This window comes from Phyllostomus discolor, chromosome 5 (genome assembly GCF_004126475.2).
Source record: "Phyllostomus discolor isolate MPI-MPIP mPhyDis1 chromosome 5, mPhyDis1.pri.v3, whole genome shotgun sequence".
NCBI lineage: Eukaryota > Metazoa > Chordata > Mammalia > Chiroptera > Phyllostomidae > Phyllostomus > Phyllostomus discolor.
Window position 1 is genome coordinate 56,287,018 of NC_040907.2, and position 17,661 is coordinate 56,304,678.

At 34.9% G+C, this 17,661-nt stretch overlaps 1 protein-coding gene across 1 annotated transcript in view; it reads left to right on the forward strand.

The window, feature by feature from the left end:
* The first annotated feature begins 211 nt into the window (after nt 1-211).
* The window catches only part of MSH4 (mutS homolog 4), a 75,071-nt gene continuing 57,621 nt past the window's right edge, over nt 212-17,661 (forward strand). The window contains exons 1-5 of the mRNA XM_036026301.1: nt 212-916; nt 1,105-1,985; nt 6,965-7,147; nt 15,651-15,814; nt 16,915-17,025. Coding sequence (XP_035882194.1) covers nt 1,751-1,985; nt 6,965-7,147; nt 15,651-15,814; nt 16,915-17,025 — 693 coding nt within the window. The 5' untranslated portion in view covers nt 212-916; nt 1,105-1,750. The remainder of the gene's footprint in view (nt 917-1,104; nt 1,986-6,964; nt 7,148-15,650; nt 15,815-16,914; nt 17,026-17,661) is intronic.

Here is a 17,661-nt window from a genome sequence, read left to right on the forward strand (position 1 = left end):
ATATGATTGCAACTTGGACTACACTTTCTTAATAATTTTTGATTTTTTATGGCAGAGTGCCAGCTATTACTAAGGGATTGTTGGCTTTTTTGCACTCCTGTGATAGACAGATGCCACAATAATTTTAAAGATTTCATTTATTTTCAGATAGGGGGAAGGAGAGGGAGAGAAACATGGATGTATGAGAAACATTGATCTGTAGCCTCTCTCATGCCCCCAAAGGGGGACCTGGCTTGCAACCCAGGCATGTGTGCTGACCAGGAATGGAACCAATGACCTTTTTGCTTTATGGGACTGCTTAACCCAGTAAGCCACACCCCTCTGGGTGTGACGGCACCTTTTGTGTTGGTTTTCAGAAAGACTAAAATGAGCTCAGGTGTTCTCAGAGTATTGCATTTTTAGTGAAAAATATTTTTCTTGAGGTGGAATTTGAAATTTCTTAAATGTTTGCAATACTTTGTATTGGTCATTTGAAGTGATTTTGCACGTGGGTATTCATGGAACACATTTGTCAGTGTCAGTTTTAACATTTTGAGTATAAGTTCTTAGATCATTCAGATTGTTGGAATTGTCCAGGAGTATTTTGACAAGTAGCTAATTTGAAGAATTGCGGCTAAATTTCAGGCTTTCTGAAAGCTTGGAGGTCATTAGGTGGAATGCTTAAATGGCATAGGAAATATTTGAAGAAGTTTGGAGGGCTGCTGTCATTGCTGCCTGTAGTTGAACTATTCTGTGACTACCCGATTTATGATAATTGCATGCGTTTGATAATGCTTTAAACGGATGCCTTCTAAGGCATCCAGAGTATTTTATCCAGAGTATTTTTTCAATCCTATCTTTATGAAGTTTGTACTATTTCCATACTCAAGAAAACAACATACATAGTTTCCCAAAGATTATTTGTTGAAAAGCTAGAGTTTGCCCTGGCTGGCGTAGCTCAGTGGGTTGAGCGCGGGCTGCGAACCAAAGTGTCGCAGGTTCGATTCCCAGCCAGGGTACATGCTTGGGTTGTAGGCCATAACCCCCAGCAACCGCACATTGATGTTTCTCTCGCTCGCTTGCCCTCCCTTCCCTCTAAAAGTGAATTAAAAAAAAAAAGAAAAGCTAGAGTTTGAAGTTGTGTAGTCTGCTCCTAACTGAATTATGGGTGTGAAGTTCCAATAGCAGAAATTGGGAGATTGGGATCTGTTCTTAAAACTGTCCCAAGAGAGATCCATTGTTTGTTTCTTTCCTATTGTACTGTACAGAACCATGTGTTTACTGGTTGAAAGGCTATCTTGCAGTGATAATGACCTTGTTCCGGATGCTTATGCTTAAGAGGTTAACTGCTCTTCCCTGTATTTAGCCACAAAACTGATGTTAAATTGATTGTACCATAAAGTGTAAGCATGAAAAAGCTAGTGTACTTGGGAGTAGTGGGAAATGTTAAGCCTTGGGATAAGGGAAATAGAAAGATACATGAATAATGGGGCTACCAAATTGTAGGATGGTAGGCTACCTACATGCAGGCTATCAGTTAAACTGCATGTTGAGTTCTGTACCTTAGATAAAGGTCATAACCAAATCCTGCGGTGGTGTACGCCAGTTGTGAATAGAGGAAAGGTGGAATGGAAAGCTGGAGTCCTGTGCGCATGCGCTCTGTGGCTCTGTGCGTCTGCACGTCGTCCTCCCGCCTTTCCTCCCCAGCGTTGCTTTCTCACAGCTAAGGGCCGGACCAGAAGTTTCTTCCTGGTACCTGAGGTTTGTGAGGATGCTGAGGCCTGAGATCTCTTCAGCCTCACCTTCTGTCCCTGCTGCTTCCCTGGCATCCCTAGAGGCTCGGTCACAAGGGTCCCGCTACAATTTTGGGATCCGGGAGACACCCCAGAGCCACCCGTCAGCCAAGGCCTCGGCCTCCACACCAACTGGCACGTCTGGGGCCGCGGGCGACCGGAGCAGCAGCAGCAGCCTCCCTCGGCTTGCGACACGTACCCTGCCAGCTCAAGGCAAGGAGTGGGGGGTGGATTCCCCCTGGGGACAGACCTGAAGCTCCTGGAGGTTTCGGGAGCAGGCGTTGGTGGTTTGCACAGAGAGATTTCAGTTGTGGTTTGGTTTGAGGATGACAACCGACTGCTCTGGGAGTTGGATGGTCTTAGTGATGGAAAGGCTGAACTGTCCAAATTGTTGTTGTTACAAGGGTGTGATGGTGGATGGTTAAGTTCTGATGAAGGCCGAAGTATCTGGTATAATATCTCTCCTTCCTCTAGCTCAGCCTTCCCCACCAAAAATACAGTTGGTCATTGATAGTGTGTGAGGCAGTGTTAGGATCACCAACACTACCCAATGGAAAATCCTCAAATAACTTGATACCCCCAAAACTTTATCAATAGCCTACTGTTGACTGAAAGCCTTACCACTGATAATAGAGTCGATTAACGTGTATTTTGTATGTTGATGTGTTATATACTGTATTCTTACTATAAAGTAACTTAGAGAAAAGAAAATGTTATTAAGGAAAATCTGTGACTAAATAACTTGTATATTCACATACTGGTATGTTATGCAATAAATAAAAAAGTAAAGCTAAAAAATTATAAGGAAAATATATTGATAGTATTTATTGGAAAAAATATGCATGCAAGGACCTGCATAGTTCAAACATCTGTTCAAGGGTCAACTGTATATAACAAAATGAAAGAATTTGTGTACAATTTGGTGATAGGGGTGGTGAACCTATTGGTTCCTGAACGTAAGTCTCCAGGCCTTCTAGGATATGATGAAAATAGATTAAACTTCATGTTAATGGTATGTTTAGTATTTTAAAATGCGTGTCCCTCAAGGTGAGTTCAACTTATTTATTTTATATTTGGTCACCCATGGCAAAATCATCACTGTGTTTTCACATTCTATTGCAACTTAATGGGAAGTTAACAAATGTCAAATCCAGTGGTCACTTTTCAGTTCACCCTGTGTGACCTTTCCACTGTATTTAATATTCATCAGCCTTCTCAAGAATTCTGTTAATTTGTTTTCCTTGACTCTGCTCTCCTAATTTTATCCTACCTTCCCGAGAACTCTACTCAGCTTTGTTAGTTTCCTAATTATTGGTTTGTCCTTAGAGTTTTTTTTTTTCCTTCTAGACCATTTCAACCTGGATGTGATTTTCACCACAGCGCTCATTTCATCTATACTACAAATTCCAATGTCAGACTGTCTTCTGGAGTTTCTAGTGAGGGACCTATGGACACCTCAGACTTACTATATGATTAATTGAATTCCTCTTCTACTTAACTCAATCATTGGGTTGCCAAAATCTTAAACTTAAAAGACTTTAACACGGGCGGGGAACCAAAGTGTCCCAGGTTCGATTCCCAGCCAGGGTACATTCCTGGGTTGCAGGCCATAACCCCCAGCAACCGCACATTGATGTTTCTCTCCCTCTCTCCCTCTCTCTCTCTCCCCCTCCCTCCCTTCCCTCCCTAAAAATAAATAAATAAATAAAATCTTTAAAAAAAAAGACTTTAACAATTCAAGAGTTTCCTCACACACAACATCCAAATATAGTCCTCTCTGTATTCAAATAATTCTGTCCCTTTCTATCTCAGTCCCATTATAGGCCCTCACATTTTATGTCTGAATTATTACATCAAACATCTAAGTATTCCTTTTTCAAGTTTAGTGTCACCAGAGTCATATGAAAAATGAAAATTTTATCATATCCCTTGCTGTTTAAATCAGTGGCTATAAAAGATCAAACTCTTTTAGCAGAATAACTGAGGCCATTCAAGGTCTGTTTCTGGACTTTACAGCCTTATCTCCCATGAGTTCTTAATGTTTATTTTCTAAGCTACCTGGGCTACTTGGAGTTTTTACAAGGCAATACGTGTTTGCTTTGTTAGTGTAGTCCTCCTCTTCATGAAATGACTTGTCACACATTAATTTTCAACAATAATAACATCTACCAAATAATGAGTGCCTACTCTCAGCTCCTTACTAGGCATGTGGTATTTCTGATTCTCACAATAATTCTGCACAGTGTTTTTTTCTTTTTTGTCCTCATTTATAGAAGGACTCAAGGCCCTCATAAGTGAAATAGTTATGCTGTGAATAATAATATTCTGTGTTCCCTGAGACCTTATAGTTCAGTAGTGAAGACAGACTTAAACATCAATAAATAAAGTTTTTAAAGAACTATATTTGAGGTATTCACAGATATTTGGGGTCTTTCTAAGAAAAGTAGGGGAACCAAAGAAAAATTTTACAGAGGGAGTACAACTTGACCTGGTATTAAAGTATAACTAGGACAAAGAATGTTAGCTAAAGAGAAAAGAAGAGAAACTAAACATTCTTAAGGGGGAAAAAAAAACCTTGTGCAAAGGCACAGAAGTGTGATATAGTATGCATACAAATAATTTTGTTTGGCTAGAGCAGTAGAATAATCTGATAGAAACTTGAAGTACTTGTAGCAGTTTGGTCAGGGAAGCAAAAAGGTTTTGTCTGCCATCCCAACAACAGGTCTCTGGCTTTGGTTAATAGGTTAATTGTAGTACTGTATCCTGGGGGGGAGCCAGGAAAGGTATTTTGTTGGAGAACCAACTTTTAGAGGGAAAATGATGAATTCTGTGTGGACATGATGACTGAAGAACCTCTGGGGTATCTAAATATTCATATTAAGGCAATTGAACAACGGATCTGGGGCTAAGAAGAACAACTTGGAAGAGATACAGATTTGTAAATTCCTAGTATATTTGAGGCTAGAGGGAAGAAGATAAAGAAGGTACAGCAAAATAGAGGTCAAGGAAAGGAATGAGTGGGTTTCAAGAATGAGCTTAGAGTGTAAAAGTAAACTGAGAACAAGACACAGCCTTTTCTTCAGATTCTGGTAACCACTCCTTTCCTTAGCTCCTTTAAGCCTATAGATGGTAATGGAACACACTTTGTTCTGGAGCTACGCTCTTCTTTATGATGATATCCTTATACCCTCTCCACACCTTTGTAAATATCCCCTTTATCAAACTCCTAAAGTTATTCTAGTTTGAATATGTCATCCAACTTTTGCTGGGACCCATACAAAAGAGTTAGATTTTATCATATGGTGAGTATAGAGAGACATGTGAAATCTCCTTTTCAGAAAGCTATGTGAAGACTATATTAGAGAGGCAAAATACTGAAGGCAAGGAGAACAATTAGGAGATTTGCAAAGGTCCTGAAGAAGATAAGGGCTTGAAATGGGCTAGGAAGAGTGGAGGTGGAAAGGAATTTTAGATATTTAAAAGAAAAGAGTTATAAGTCTTGGTCATGGATTGGTTGTTAGAATTGACAAATGGGGAATTAAGAATGACTACTAGGTTTATGGCCTGGGTAACGATACAAAATGGCACAATTGACCACAACTGGTAATAAAAAAAAAAGAATAAATTTTGAGGAAAAGATACTGAGTTCATTTATGGACATTTAAAAATTTGAGGAAGATATCTAAAGGTTTACATCTAAAAGATCAGTATATATAGGGATCTAGAGCTACAATGTCTGGTAGAAATTTCTGTGATGATAGAAATATTCCATATCTATGCTGATATGGTAGCCACTAGCTGTAGTTTGAGAGCATTTGAAATGTGGCTAGTGTTATTAAGGAACTGAATTTTTAATTTTATTTACTTATGATTTAATGTAAATAGCTACATGTTTTAAAGAGCTACTATATTGAATAATGCAGGTATAAATGTAAGAATGACTTGTGTATTTTTAAAAAGATTTTATTTATTTTCAGAGAGAGGGGAAAGAAGGGGGAGAGAGAGGGAGAGAAACATCTTTGTGAGAAAGAAACATCAGTTGGCTGCCTCTCATATGTCCCCAACCAGGGACCTAGCCTACAACCCAAGCATGTGCCCTGACTGGGAATTGAACCAGCAACATTTTGGTTCACAGGCCAGCACTCAATCCACTGAGCCACACCAGCCAGGATGGTTTTTGCATTTGCATTTTGCATTTTAGGACTAAAAAAGTAAAAGAAGAAGACTAATTTGTGATTTGTGAAAATTACATGAAATTCAGATTTCAGTGTCTACACATAAAGTTCAATTGAAATACAGCCGTGCTCATTCAGTTACATATTGTGTATGGCTGCTTTCCTACTATAGTGTCAGAGTTGAGTAATTGTGACAGATCCGATGGCCCACAAAGCCTAAAATATTTACGATCTGGCCCTTTATTAAAGTTTGCCAACCTGTGATATATAATGTCAAAGAGTTAGGGCTGTGTTTGAAGGCTTGAGAGTTGTCAGGAAATAGATATTAACAGAAACCAGGATAACAGATAAAGATGCCTAGAGAAAATGTGTAATGTTAATATGAGAGGTGGTGAAAAGGTATGGAACCCTGGGAAACCAATAGTTAAGAGGCAGATAGTGGAAAAAGGACTTGGCAAAGGAAACTAAAAAGTGATTTAAGGAGAATCAGTGTAGAGAGTTGTCATGGAAATAAAAGGGAATGTGAGAAAAGAGCCCCATTATTTTTTTAAAAGACACTATTCTGGCTGTTCTTGTACATTCTTTTAACTTTTATGACAACACTGTAAAATATATAATATCTCATACCAACAGTATAAGTAAATAAGCAACTGAACTCAAGTGAATCTAGTACTCTCTTTGTACATTTACATGGGAGGAGAGGATTTTAATGCAGAAGTCAACAGAGGAAAGGCAACCTCATAAGTAAACATATCTGGTGTATTTGAAGATTACAAGGTAATTTACAATTTTAGCAAGAGTAGTGTTAGTGAACCTGTAGAAGCAAAAAATCATATAAGCAAACACTTTTTCTTATGTTTTAGTACAAGATTATTTATCAATAATGTCATTTGTCATCATTTGTTACATTTTAAAAAATCATTGATGAAATTTTATAGAAAGTGAACATGGTATAAATTATAGGGATTAATACATAGTTACATGGTTCTAAATTGATTTTTAATTTTTTGAATTTAGGTTCGTACTTTAGAAACAAAAGATCTTATGCAGAAAACACATTTGCATCAAATTTTACTTTTGGTACAAGCTCTTCTTCTGCACAAGACAATAATTATCTTCGAACACTAAAAACTCCATTGTCTGCTGGAAATCCCCAGAGGTCAGGTTATAAAAGTTGGACACCGCAAATGGGATATTCAGGTAAAATGAGTGGAATATTGACCTAGATGACTTTTTGAAACTTTAAAAGGTTTTAAAATTATAAATTAGGTTGGCTAAATTCATTTGAAGTGTTTTAAAACTGATATGAACCATTGAAAGATAAATACATTAGTTTATCCAATCTGTAATTTGAGACAAGGTTAATAAGCCTATGTAGTTTCGATAGTTTGTTAATAAATGCAGGTCTACATTATTTTAACCTTTCTGCCAAAAAAAGCACAAAAAAGGAAGAGCTGTCCCTTTTATACATAATGTTTGTTTAAATTGAGAAGCTGATTCTGGTTTTAAAAAATACTTAAATTTTAGTTTTTATCTAAATCTACTAGATTTTCTTGAGGGGAAAATGAGTGAAATAGGTCTTAATGTATAAGCATTCCCCAAGGTTCATGCAGTAGAATTTCTTGGTTACTGAGTATGTGTGCATGTTTTCATGTGAATTTACAGGAGTATGACAAATTGTTTTTCTGAGTGTTTGTACCAGCTACAGTCTTACTAGCAATTAATGAGAGTTCTTGTTATTCTACATCCTTCTCAACATTTGGTATTGTCAGATTTCTTAAAATGTTTACCATTCTAACAGTTGTAAAATACTACCTCGTAGTCTGAATTTGCATTGTTCTAGTTGTAAATGAGGTTGATTATCTTTTTGTATACTTTTGGTCATAGCTCTCATTTTCTGTGAAATGATTGTTTATGTTCTTTGCTCATTTTTCTTTAGGGTTATTTTCTGGATTTGGAGAACTTATTTATATATTCTGAATACTAAATTTTTTGATGATTACGTGTTTATAGCTTCCGTACATTTGTAGCTTGTCTTCCTCCTTTCTTTGTGATGTCCTTTGATGAACAGAAAATCTTAATTTTTTAGTAAATGTTCTGTATCTGCTTGAAAAGAATGTGTTTTTTTACAATTATATATATATACTTCTACTAGGTAATTTTAAAAATTGTGTTGGTTAAGTCTGTATCACTACTGACTTTTTTATAAAGATATGTTAACATCTCCCATTATGATTGTGAACTTATCTACTTCTCTTGTAGTTCTTGTAATTTTTTTGAGTATTTTGAAGCTATTTTAGTAGGAATATGAAAATTTAGTAGTGTTATGTCTTTTTAAAAAATGGCTTTCTTTATCTCCAGGTATGCTTTTTGCCTCAAAGTTTATAGCAACTCTTGTTTGTTAGTGCTTATGTAGTATATATTTTTCTTTCTTTCTTTTTTATACTTCCACACTTTTACATAGGCAAATGGACTCAAATAAACATTTGCTACTTTTGCTATGCTTACCTTTTTGGATTCTTATATTTTGTGGTATACACCCCAAAATTCCTCATTATCTTTCTGCTCTTTAATATTTTTAAAAGGTAAACTGAAAGTATCAGTGTGACTTCATGGTGTATTTTTTAACAACTCTATTAAGATATAATTGGCATACAATAAACTGCACATTTAAAGGGTATAATTTACCTGGGCTGGTGTGGCTCAGTGGATTAAGTGCCAGCCTGTGAACCAAAGGTTCCCCAGTTTGATTCCCAGTTAGTGCATATGCCTGGGTTGAGGGCCAAGTCCCCAGTAGAGGGTGCGTGAGAAGCAACCACACATTGATGTTTCTCTCTCTTTCTCCCTCCCTTCTCCTCTCTCTAAAAATAAATAAATAAAATCTTTAAAAAAAAAAGTAAAACAAAACAAAAAAATTGAAATGTATAATTTGACATATCCTGACATATAAACACAGGCATTCCTGAAACTCTTCAGTGCTTTTAAGAAGTTTTTTTGTATTTTTGTATGGATATTTGTTATGTTTATGTTTTGTATGGTTTTTATATATATGTTTGTATATTTATATTTTGTCTAGGAATTTGTTGTTTTCACTAACAATTGTTTTAAATAATTTTGTCTACCATTACTAGAAGCAGAAATCAGAATTTTTCGTTTTAGTAGAGTCAAATTTATCAATCTTTTCTTCTATGATTTCTGCTTTGCGTATATTAATTAGGAACTTTATCCCTGTCCCAGGACAGAAAAATATTCGCCTATATTTTCTTCCAAGAGTTTTGAAGTTTTACATTTTATATTTAAGTTTTTAATGTACCTAGAATTGATTTTTTATTTATAATATGAGGTAAGAAGTCAGTTTCATTTTTCTCATAGAGATAATGTCTATTTCTTGACTATCCTTTCTCCACTGAGTTGGAATGCCACTTATCGTGTATCATAGGCCCAAATACTTATGCTTCTGTTTCTACCTCTCTGTTAACCTCCATGAGTCATTATGTCTATCTCTGCCTATATCACACTGTCTTTAGTTTTATATTACATCTTGATATCTACAAGGGCAGCCTTCCCACTTTTATTCTCCACTGACCATATTTTCTGCTTCAGAAGAGTCTTGACTCTTCTTGTCGCTTTGCTATTCCATATAGTTTTTAGGTCAATTTATCAAGTATCAAAAAACACATTGAATTATTAATTGAAATTGTGTTTGTACTAACCAATAGATCCTTTTAGAGAGAATTAAAATATTGAGTATTTCTTCCATGAGTGTGGATACCTCTCCACTTAGGCCACGTATAATGTTTTTCCACAAAGTTTCATAATTTTCTACATAAGATTTTATATATGTTTGTTAGATTTATTTCTATGTTCCTGAAAATTTTTTAAAATTATATTTTATTGATTATGCTGTTATAGTTGTCCTGATTTTCCCCCTTCCCCCCCTCCACCCAGCACCTACTATCCCTCAGGCAATACCTACACCATTGTTCATGTCCATGGTCATGAATATGAGTTCTTGGGCTACTCCTATACTGTACTTTACATCCCCATGGCTATTCTGTTACTACCTTTTTGTACTTCTTAATCCCCTCACCTTTTTACCCATTTCCCCACAACCCCCTCCCATCTGGCAACCTTCAAAATACTCTCTGTATCCCTGATTCTCTCTCTGTTCTTATTTACTTAGTTTTTTAGATTCACTTGTTGAGAGATATGTGTTTATTGCCATTTTATTGTTCATAGTTTTGATCTTCTTCTTTTTCTTAAATAAGTCCCTTTAACATTTCATATAATAATGGTTGGTGATAATGAACTCCTTTAGTTTTTTCTTGTCTGGGAAGTTCTTTATCTGCCCTTTGATTCTAAATGATAGCTTTGGTGGGTAGAGCAATCTTGGCTATAGGTCCTTGCTTTTCATGACTTTGAATATTTCTTGCCAATTCCTTCTAGCCTGCAAAGTTTCTTTTGAGAAATCAGCTGACAGTCTTATAGGAACTCCCCTGTAGGTAACTAGCTGCTTTTCTCTTACTGCTTTTAAGATTCTCTCTTTACTTTAACCTTTGGCATTTTAATTATGGTGTGTCTTAGAGTGGTCCTATTTGTATCCATCTTGTTTGGGACTCTCTGTCAGTCACTGACTATCTTACAGTCAGTGACTGTATTAGTTTCCTAGGGTTGCTATAACAAAATACTACTGACTTGGTGGTTTAAATAAAAATTTAGTTTCTCACTGTTCTAGAGGCTAGAAGTTCAAGGTCAAGATATCAGCAGATTGCCTTTATTCTGAGGCCTTGCTCTTTGGCTTGCAGATAGCTATCTTCTGGTCTCTTTACATGGCACCCCTGTTCTGTGTGTGTGTGTCCTAATCTTCTAATTTTATAAGGACACCAGTCATATTGGATTAAGTCTCATCCTAATGATCTCATTTAACCTTACTGATGTCTCTAAAGGCCCTATCTCCAAAAACAGAGTGTGAAAAAGGTTTACAATTATTTGCATGGAAAATAATACAGTATTTGATAAATACTACAAGAATAAAGTCTACATGCTGTGTACTCACACCTATAAACCTACTTTTTTCCCTACCTTGTATAGTCACATTCTGAATTCAGTCACTATCCCAGTGAACCAAATAGTTAGGACTTCAACATAGGAATGTGTGTGTGTGTGTGGGGGCACAGTTTATCCCATGAGAGCCATATTGTTGTACTATTATTTCTAATAGCTTTTGGCTCCCCAATGCTTTTAAGGTCAAATTTAAATATCTTGACATAGTTTATGAAGGACTGCATGATATAGCTTTAGTCAGGTTTTCCAGCTTCATCTCACCTATTTTCTCACTTGTATTATACATTTTAGGCTTTCTAAACTTTTTTCTGTACCTTGAACATGGTACTCTCTTTTGTATATGCTCTTTCCTTTGCTTAGAAAACTTTCTTCCCCTTTTCATATAGTCAACTCTTATTTTTTTTTGGTTGCTGTAGTATTCTATTAATCTCTACTATTGGAACACTGAGAAGTGCCTCAGAATTCCCTGGGTTCCATACATAGTCCACTTTGTCTCGAGCGTATGTAGCAACATGATTTCCCACTGGTAATCAGGATTGACCACTTTACTCATAGATACCCTCCAACCTTTTGTTGCCTATTGGTTCAGCAGTATAAATAAAGAGCTCAAAATGGCCAGGTGGGAATTTCATCTTCCAAATCAGTGGAACCATGGTTGTATCATCTGGTGGAAGCAACAACCTTGTGGAAAGTAAGATCTCCAAACCAGCAGAGCTCAAAGTTGCCGGGATGGGAAACAAAAATGCTTAAGGTGGGCTAGTAGGTATGATAGTATGAGTAGTCATTCCCACTTCTACCTTTTGATTCCCAGACCTATGTATTCTGGCTCTGAGAAATACAGCCTCTTTTAATGGTCTCTGATTCAAAATATATACAGCATTCTCTAAGACAGAACCCATTCTTTGAGGTTGTTGTACTCTAGTTGACACCATAATGGGTTTTAAAAGGCCATTATGCCATTCTGCTAAGCTCAACATTTCTGGGTGGTGGGATATGTGGTAAGATCAGTCAATTCAATGGGCCTGGGCTCATTGATGTATTTCCTTTGCTGTGAAATGAGCTCCTTGATCAGATGCATCACTATACTGAACACCTTGATGGTGGATAAGTCATACTATGAATTCTTACATGGTAATGCTGGTTAAAGCATTGTGGGCAAAGAAGGGAAATCTAGAGCATGTGTTTGTTCTAGTGAGGACAAATATCTTCCCCCTCCATAATGGAAGAAATCCATTGTAATGAATCTAAGGCTATGGGCTGTCTTCCTGAGGAGTGGTGCTTTTGGGGTTATTTAATGTTGATTTCTAATGTTGGCAGATTAGGCATTCAGCAGTGTGATTAACCAGGTCAGCTTTGGTAAGAAAAAATTCATGTTGAGCCCATGCATAGGCACCATCCTTGCCACCGTGGCCACTTTGATTATGGGTCTATTGAGAAAATACTGGGGTAGCTTGGAAAAGAAGCTACTTGATATCCACAGAGCATATCATTTTGTTCACCTGACTATTAAGAGTGTCCTCTACAGTGGATGCCTTTTGATGAATATTCACAGGAGACACAAATATTTTCAAAGTTTATGCCCATTCTAAGAGATTTATCCACATACTTCTTCCCCAGCTTCTCTTGTCACCATCTTCTAATCCTGTTCCTTCCAAATCTTTAACTGTCTAGCCAGACATTAGAAACTGCTTATGAATGAGTCTAAATTCGTACTCCTGGTTATCCCTCATTCCAGACATGTGGACAACTAAATATACTGCTTAAAATTCTGTTCAAATGAAAGATCAAAATGAATAAAATAAGTAAAAAAAAAGGGGGGAATAGTAGTGCATATCGAATATCTTTTAAAAATATTTTGTTTATTTCTAGAGAGGGGGGAAGGAGGGAGAAAGGGAGGGGGAAAAACATCGATTGTTTACCTCTTGTAGGTGCCCCCATTGGGGGCGGGGAATTGAACTGGTGACCTCTCACTGTGCAGGATGACACCCAACCAACTGAGCCACACCAGTCAGGGCAGCATATCAGATATCTTAATGAAGGAGGAGTTTCTTAGAAGAAAAGCAATGGAAGAAATTATAAAGAAAAATATTGTCTATACAAGGAAGAAATCTCTGAGATATGAAAAAATTAATATTAGTAGTAACTATCAATTATTCTGATTGAGTTACAGAATACTCATAAAAACAGATCGAAAACTTTAAGACCTAGTAAAAATTGTAGCCCTGACCAGGTAACTTGGTTAGAGTGTCATTCCGATATACCAAGGTTGCAGATTTGATCTCCAATCAGGGTTCAAGAAGAAGTAACCAATGAATGCATAAATAAGTGGAACAACAAATCTATGTTTCTCTCTCTCTCTCCCCCTCTCTCTTTCCCTCCCTTTCTTTTTCTAAAATCAATAAATAAAAAATTAAAAAGACCTAGTAAAAATTGTATTAAAAGCGTATAAACATCTCAAAAGAAAATACAGAAAGCAAAGGGGTATGTTAAATTATATTCACTTTTGGTAGTCATTTAAAAAATAGAAATTTAAGCTCACCTATTAAACTAGCCAATAATAATAATACATTTTAGAGGTAATTTTTGGTAAGGATATTATAAAATTGTTTTTTCTCGTACTGCTGATGAAATTAAAAATTGGTATAATTCTTTTTTTTTTTTTTTTTAAATATTTTATTTATTTATTTTTAGAGAGGGAAAGGGAGAGAGAGAGAGAGAAGAGAGAGAGAGAGAGAGGGAGAGAGAGAGAGAGAAACATCAATGTGCGGTTGCTGGGGGTTATGGCCTGCAACCCAGGAATGTACCATGGCTGGGAATCGAACCTGGGACACTTTGGTTCCCAGCCCGTGCTCAATCCACTGAGCTACGCCAGCCAGGGGTCTAAAAATTGGTATAATTCTGAAAGAAAGTTGGTAATATATTTGAGATCCTTAAAAATGGTAATGTTCTGGGCATGCAGTGCAATATACATGATGTATCATAGGATTTTACACTTGAAACCCATATAATTTTATTAACTAATGTCATTCCAATAAATTTAATAAAAATAAAAATGGTGGTTTTCTATTATTTGGCTTCCAAGGATCCACTTTAAGCAAATAATAAGAGACCAAGAAAAAAACTTTATGCACAAGGATGCTCATTATACAGGGTGGGGCAAAAGTAGGTTTACAATTGTGTGGTAAACAATACAATAATTAATAAATAATAATACAAGAATAAACTCTGTGTTTCACATCCAACTGTATACATACTTGGCCACACTCTATAGTATTGTAGGATTGTTTATGACAGAGATAACTGTAAATGTTTTTGTAGAAGTTTAAAGGAAATGTCTGCTGAGAATACTGAAATTTCCACTGGAACTTGGTATTATTTTACAGTTACAAATAGGAAGGTCATATTGTATTGCAGAGCTTAAACTGACTCCTATGGATGTAATGTGAACTCAATCACAATGTATAACATGGCTTTCATGGCAAAAGAATTCTGAAAACTAGATACAGTAGATTTTTACATTATTAAGTTGACTACTAACCAAGATAGAATAAATGTGTAAGTAATTTTGTATACATATTAGTAGAAGACTAGAAAAGAAAAAAGTAATCTAGGTCAGGGAGAGACAGGAGGGATGAAAAGGGGTGCATTGAAATGTTGACAAGGGAATAAAAGAAATTTTACTTTGAAAATACAATTTCAGATATTTTTAGTCTGACATTTTTATCTATGAATAAAGCTCTATATTTAAGTAATTTCATATACTTTACAAATACTTTTATATTATTGCATTCTTACAACAACTTTGTCTAAAAGATTTTGTATTTTCAGTTTATAAGTGAAGAAATAGTAGTTTCAGAAAGGCCAAACAACTTATCTGTTTATAAAGCACATATCTCAAAATCAGTTATATTCATATATGTAGTGATTAAGAGCACTGGATCTGGAACCAGGATTCCTGAGTATAAATTCTGATTCTGCCAGTTCCATCTGTGCCTCAGTGCCCTTATAAGTAAATGGAGAAAATAATGATGTCTGTTTGGTAGAACTGTTGTGACAATGAAATGAATTAATCCAAGTACAGAATTTAGAACATTCTTGGCACATTAAGAAATAAGATATTTACCATTACACAGATATCTTGAAATTGGAGTTATTTACAGTTATATAATGTTTTATATTTGAGTTAGGCAGGGCACTTATTCCATTATGTTTTGTGATTGATGACTATTTATTATGAAATAACTTGTTCAAATTCATATAGCTTTTAAATGATAGAGTAAGATAAATAATCTAGGTTTTTTGATCCCGAATTTAGTGTTCCTTTTATGACTACATTTTAATAAAATGCAAAATAAGACCATGTGTAAATTTATTATTTCCAAATGTGAATAAAGTTTAAGTTTTGGCAAAACACTGTGAAAATTAATATTTCTATTTGGTGTGAATGTAAAAATTTATTTTTTGATGACTAAAAGAGGATTATTTTTTTGGATATTATTTTCCAAGATATTAATATTAATTTTTGGATATTGTTTTCTTAGATACTAATAACCATGTTCTAGACATGAAGCCTTGAGAGCTTGAGAAAAAACTAGAAATTATTATTATGAATGTTTACACATTAAAATTATTTTTTTAGCAGCTACGTCCTCATCTACAGTGTCTGCGCACTCCCCATCCGTTATTGTAGCTGTTGTAGAAGGGAGGGGACTTGCCAGAGGTGAAATAGGAATGGCAAGTGTTGATTTAAAAAGCCCACAAATTATATTATCTCAGTTTGCAGACAACACAACATATACAAAGGTGAGTATTTATAATCCTAAAAAATGGTTGGTCTAGTGGGCACTAGCCAGATTTTCAAGTCAGTATTTTCCTAATTAGTTTACTTTTTGGTGGAATACAGATGATTCAATATTGTTCTAATGTTAGTCTGAATTAAAATAAAATTGTTCTACATCTGATTTTTTAAATATATCTAGTCCTAAAAATAGTAATTTGTTGTTAAACATTCCAAATTATTGTTAATATTAGTTTCTAAAATTATCTTTAAATTATAATTCCTGGGTTTATTCTAAAATAATATGTGCAATAATGCTGTCTCCATAGTGTTATTTCCACTGAACTGTATTTGAATATTATTTTTAAGATTTAAGGAAAATTGGTCTCTTAGATCAGTCATAATTTAATCTCTTCTTGCTTTTACTTCTTATTACTCATGAAGAGAGGCCACTGGTCTGTTGCCATGGGAATTTGTGTGACTTAACAGGTAGAGGTAGTCTGTACCTACTCTTTATATTCTGAAAAGTATACTACCTTCATCTCCAGGCATTTCAGATTTTTATGCAACTTAAAAAGAATAGGAAGTAAGTTTTTATAAAACAGGAATTTTAGTCAAGCTGATTAAGAATTTCTGTGTTCTACTGTAGTTCTCAGAAATGTACCTTATATTGTAAAAAGCATAAGTCATAAAGCAAATGTTTCTCATCTCTGATTTTTTTACTTTTTAACTTCTAAGCTGTACCGGTAAGGTCATATTGATTGTATAACCATAGTTACTATTTTGAATGTTTTTCATAGAGATGGATAAAATGTTGATTAGAAAAATTTCTTTAAAAAATTTTAGGAATACATATTTGATAAATTCAAATTAATTTTTGGACTTAGAGATGTTACAAATTATTGTGAGTAAAATATAGCTTATGTTTATGTTTATATTTTTAATTGTATAGGATATATGTTTAATACACAATCATTAGAAATACCTTTTAATTGAAATATATAATTAAGACAGTTATAATTTTATATTTTATGAAGCAATTTTAACTCTCACAAAAAATGAAACTTTTTTATTTTAGAGAATCCTAAGTTTACATTTAAGAAATTGATTATTCAAATGATTTTAGGTGATCACTAAACTCAAAATTTTATCACCTTTGGAAATAATAATGTCAAACACTGCTTGTGTTGCGGGGAACTCAACTAAGTTGTTTACTCTGATCACAGAGAATTTCAAGGTAAGTGATTTTATTCTCAATAGTAACATTTGAGATCCTTATTTAAAATCCAGTATTTCCATGACTGGTGTGGCTCAGTGGATTGTGCACCAACTTGCAAACAGACAGGTCACCAGTTTGATTGTCATACATCAATGTTTCTCTCCCTTCTTTTCCCCTCTTTCTAAAAATAAATAAATAAAACCTTTAAAAAATCCAATTCTTTGAATAGCTTTATAGGGTGGGGCAAAAGTAGGTTTACAGTTGTGAATATGACAAAGTTTACTTTTGTATTATTATTTATTAATGACTATATTACTTTCCATACAAACAACTGTAAACCTACTTTTGCCCCACCCTGAAAGATGCACTAAATACAAATTCTAATCTAATGAACTATTAATACATTTAATAAAAAGGACAGGGAGTCCACTGATTTGACTTTACACCTTGATCTACTTTAAATAAAAGGAAAAATATTTAAGGTAATAAGGACATTTCTTAGAGTATACAGGAAGCAGACCCTTAGAGAAAGCATGGGTTTCCTTAGGTCTGGCTTCCTGGAAACTAGCTACTAAGCTAGCAGACTAGTTGAAATCGAAGTTCTTGTTTTTTAGGAAATACCAGCTATTAGCAAGTACTTTTCCTTTAGAGAAT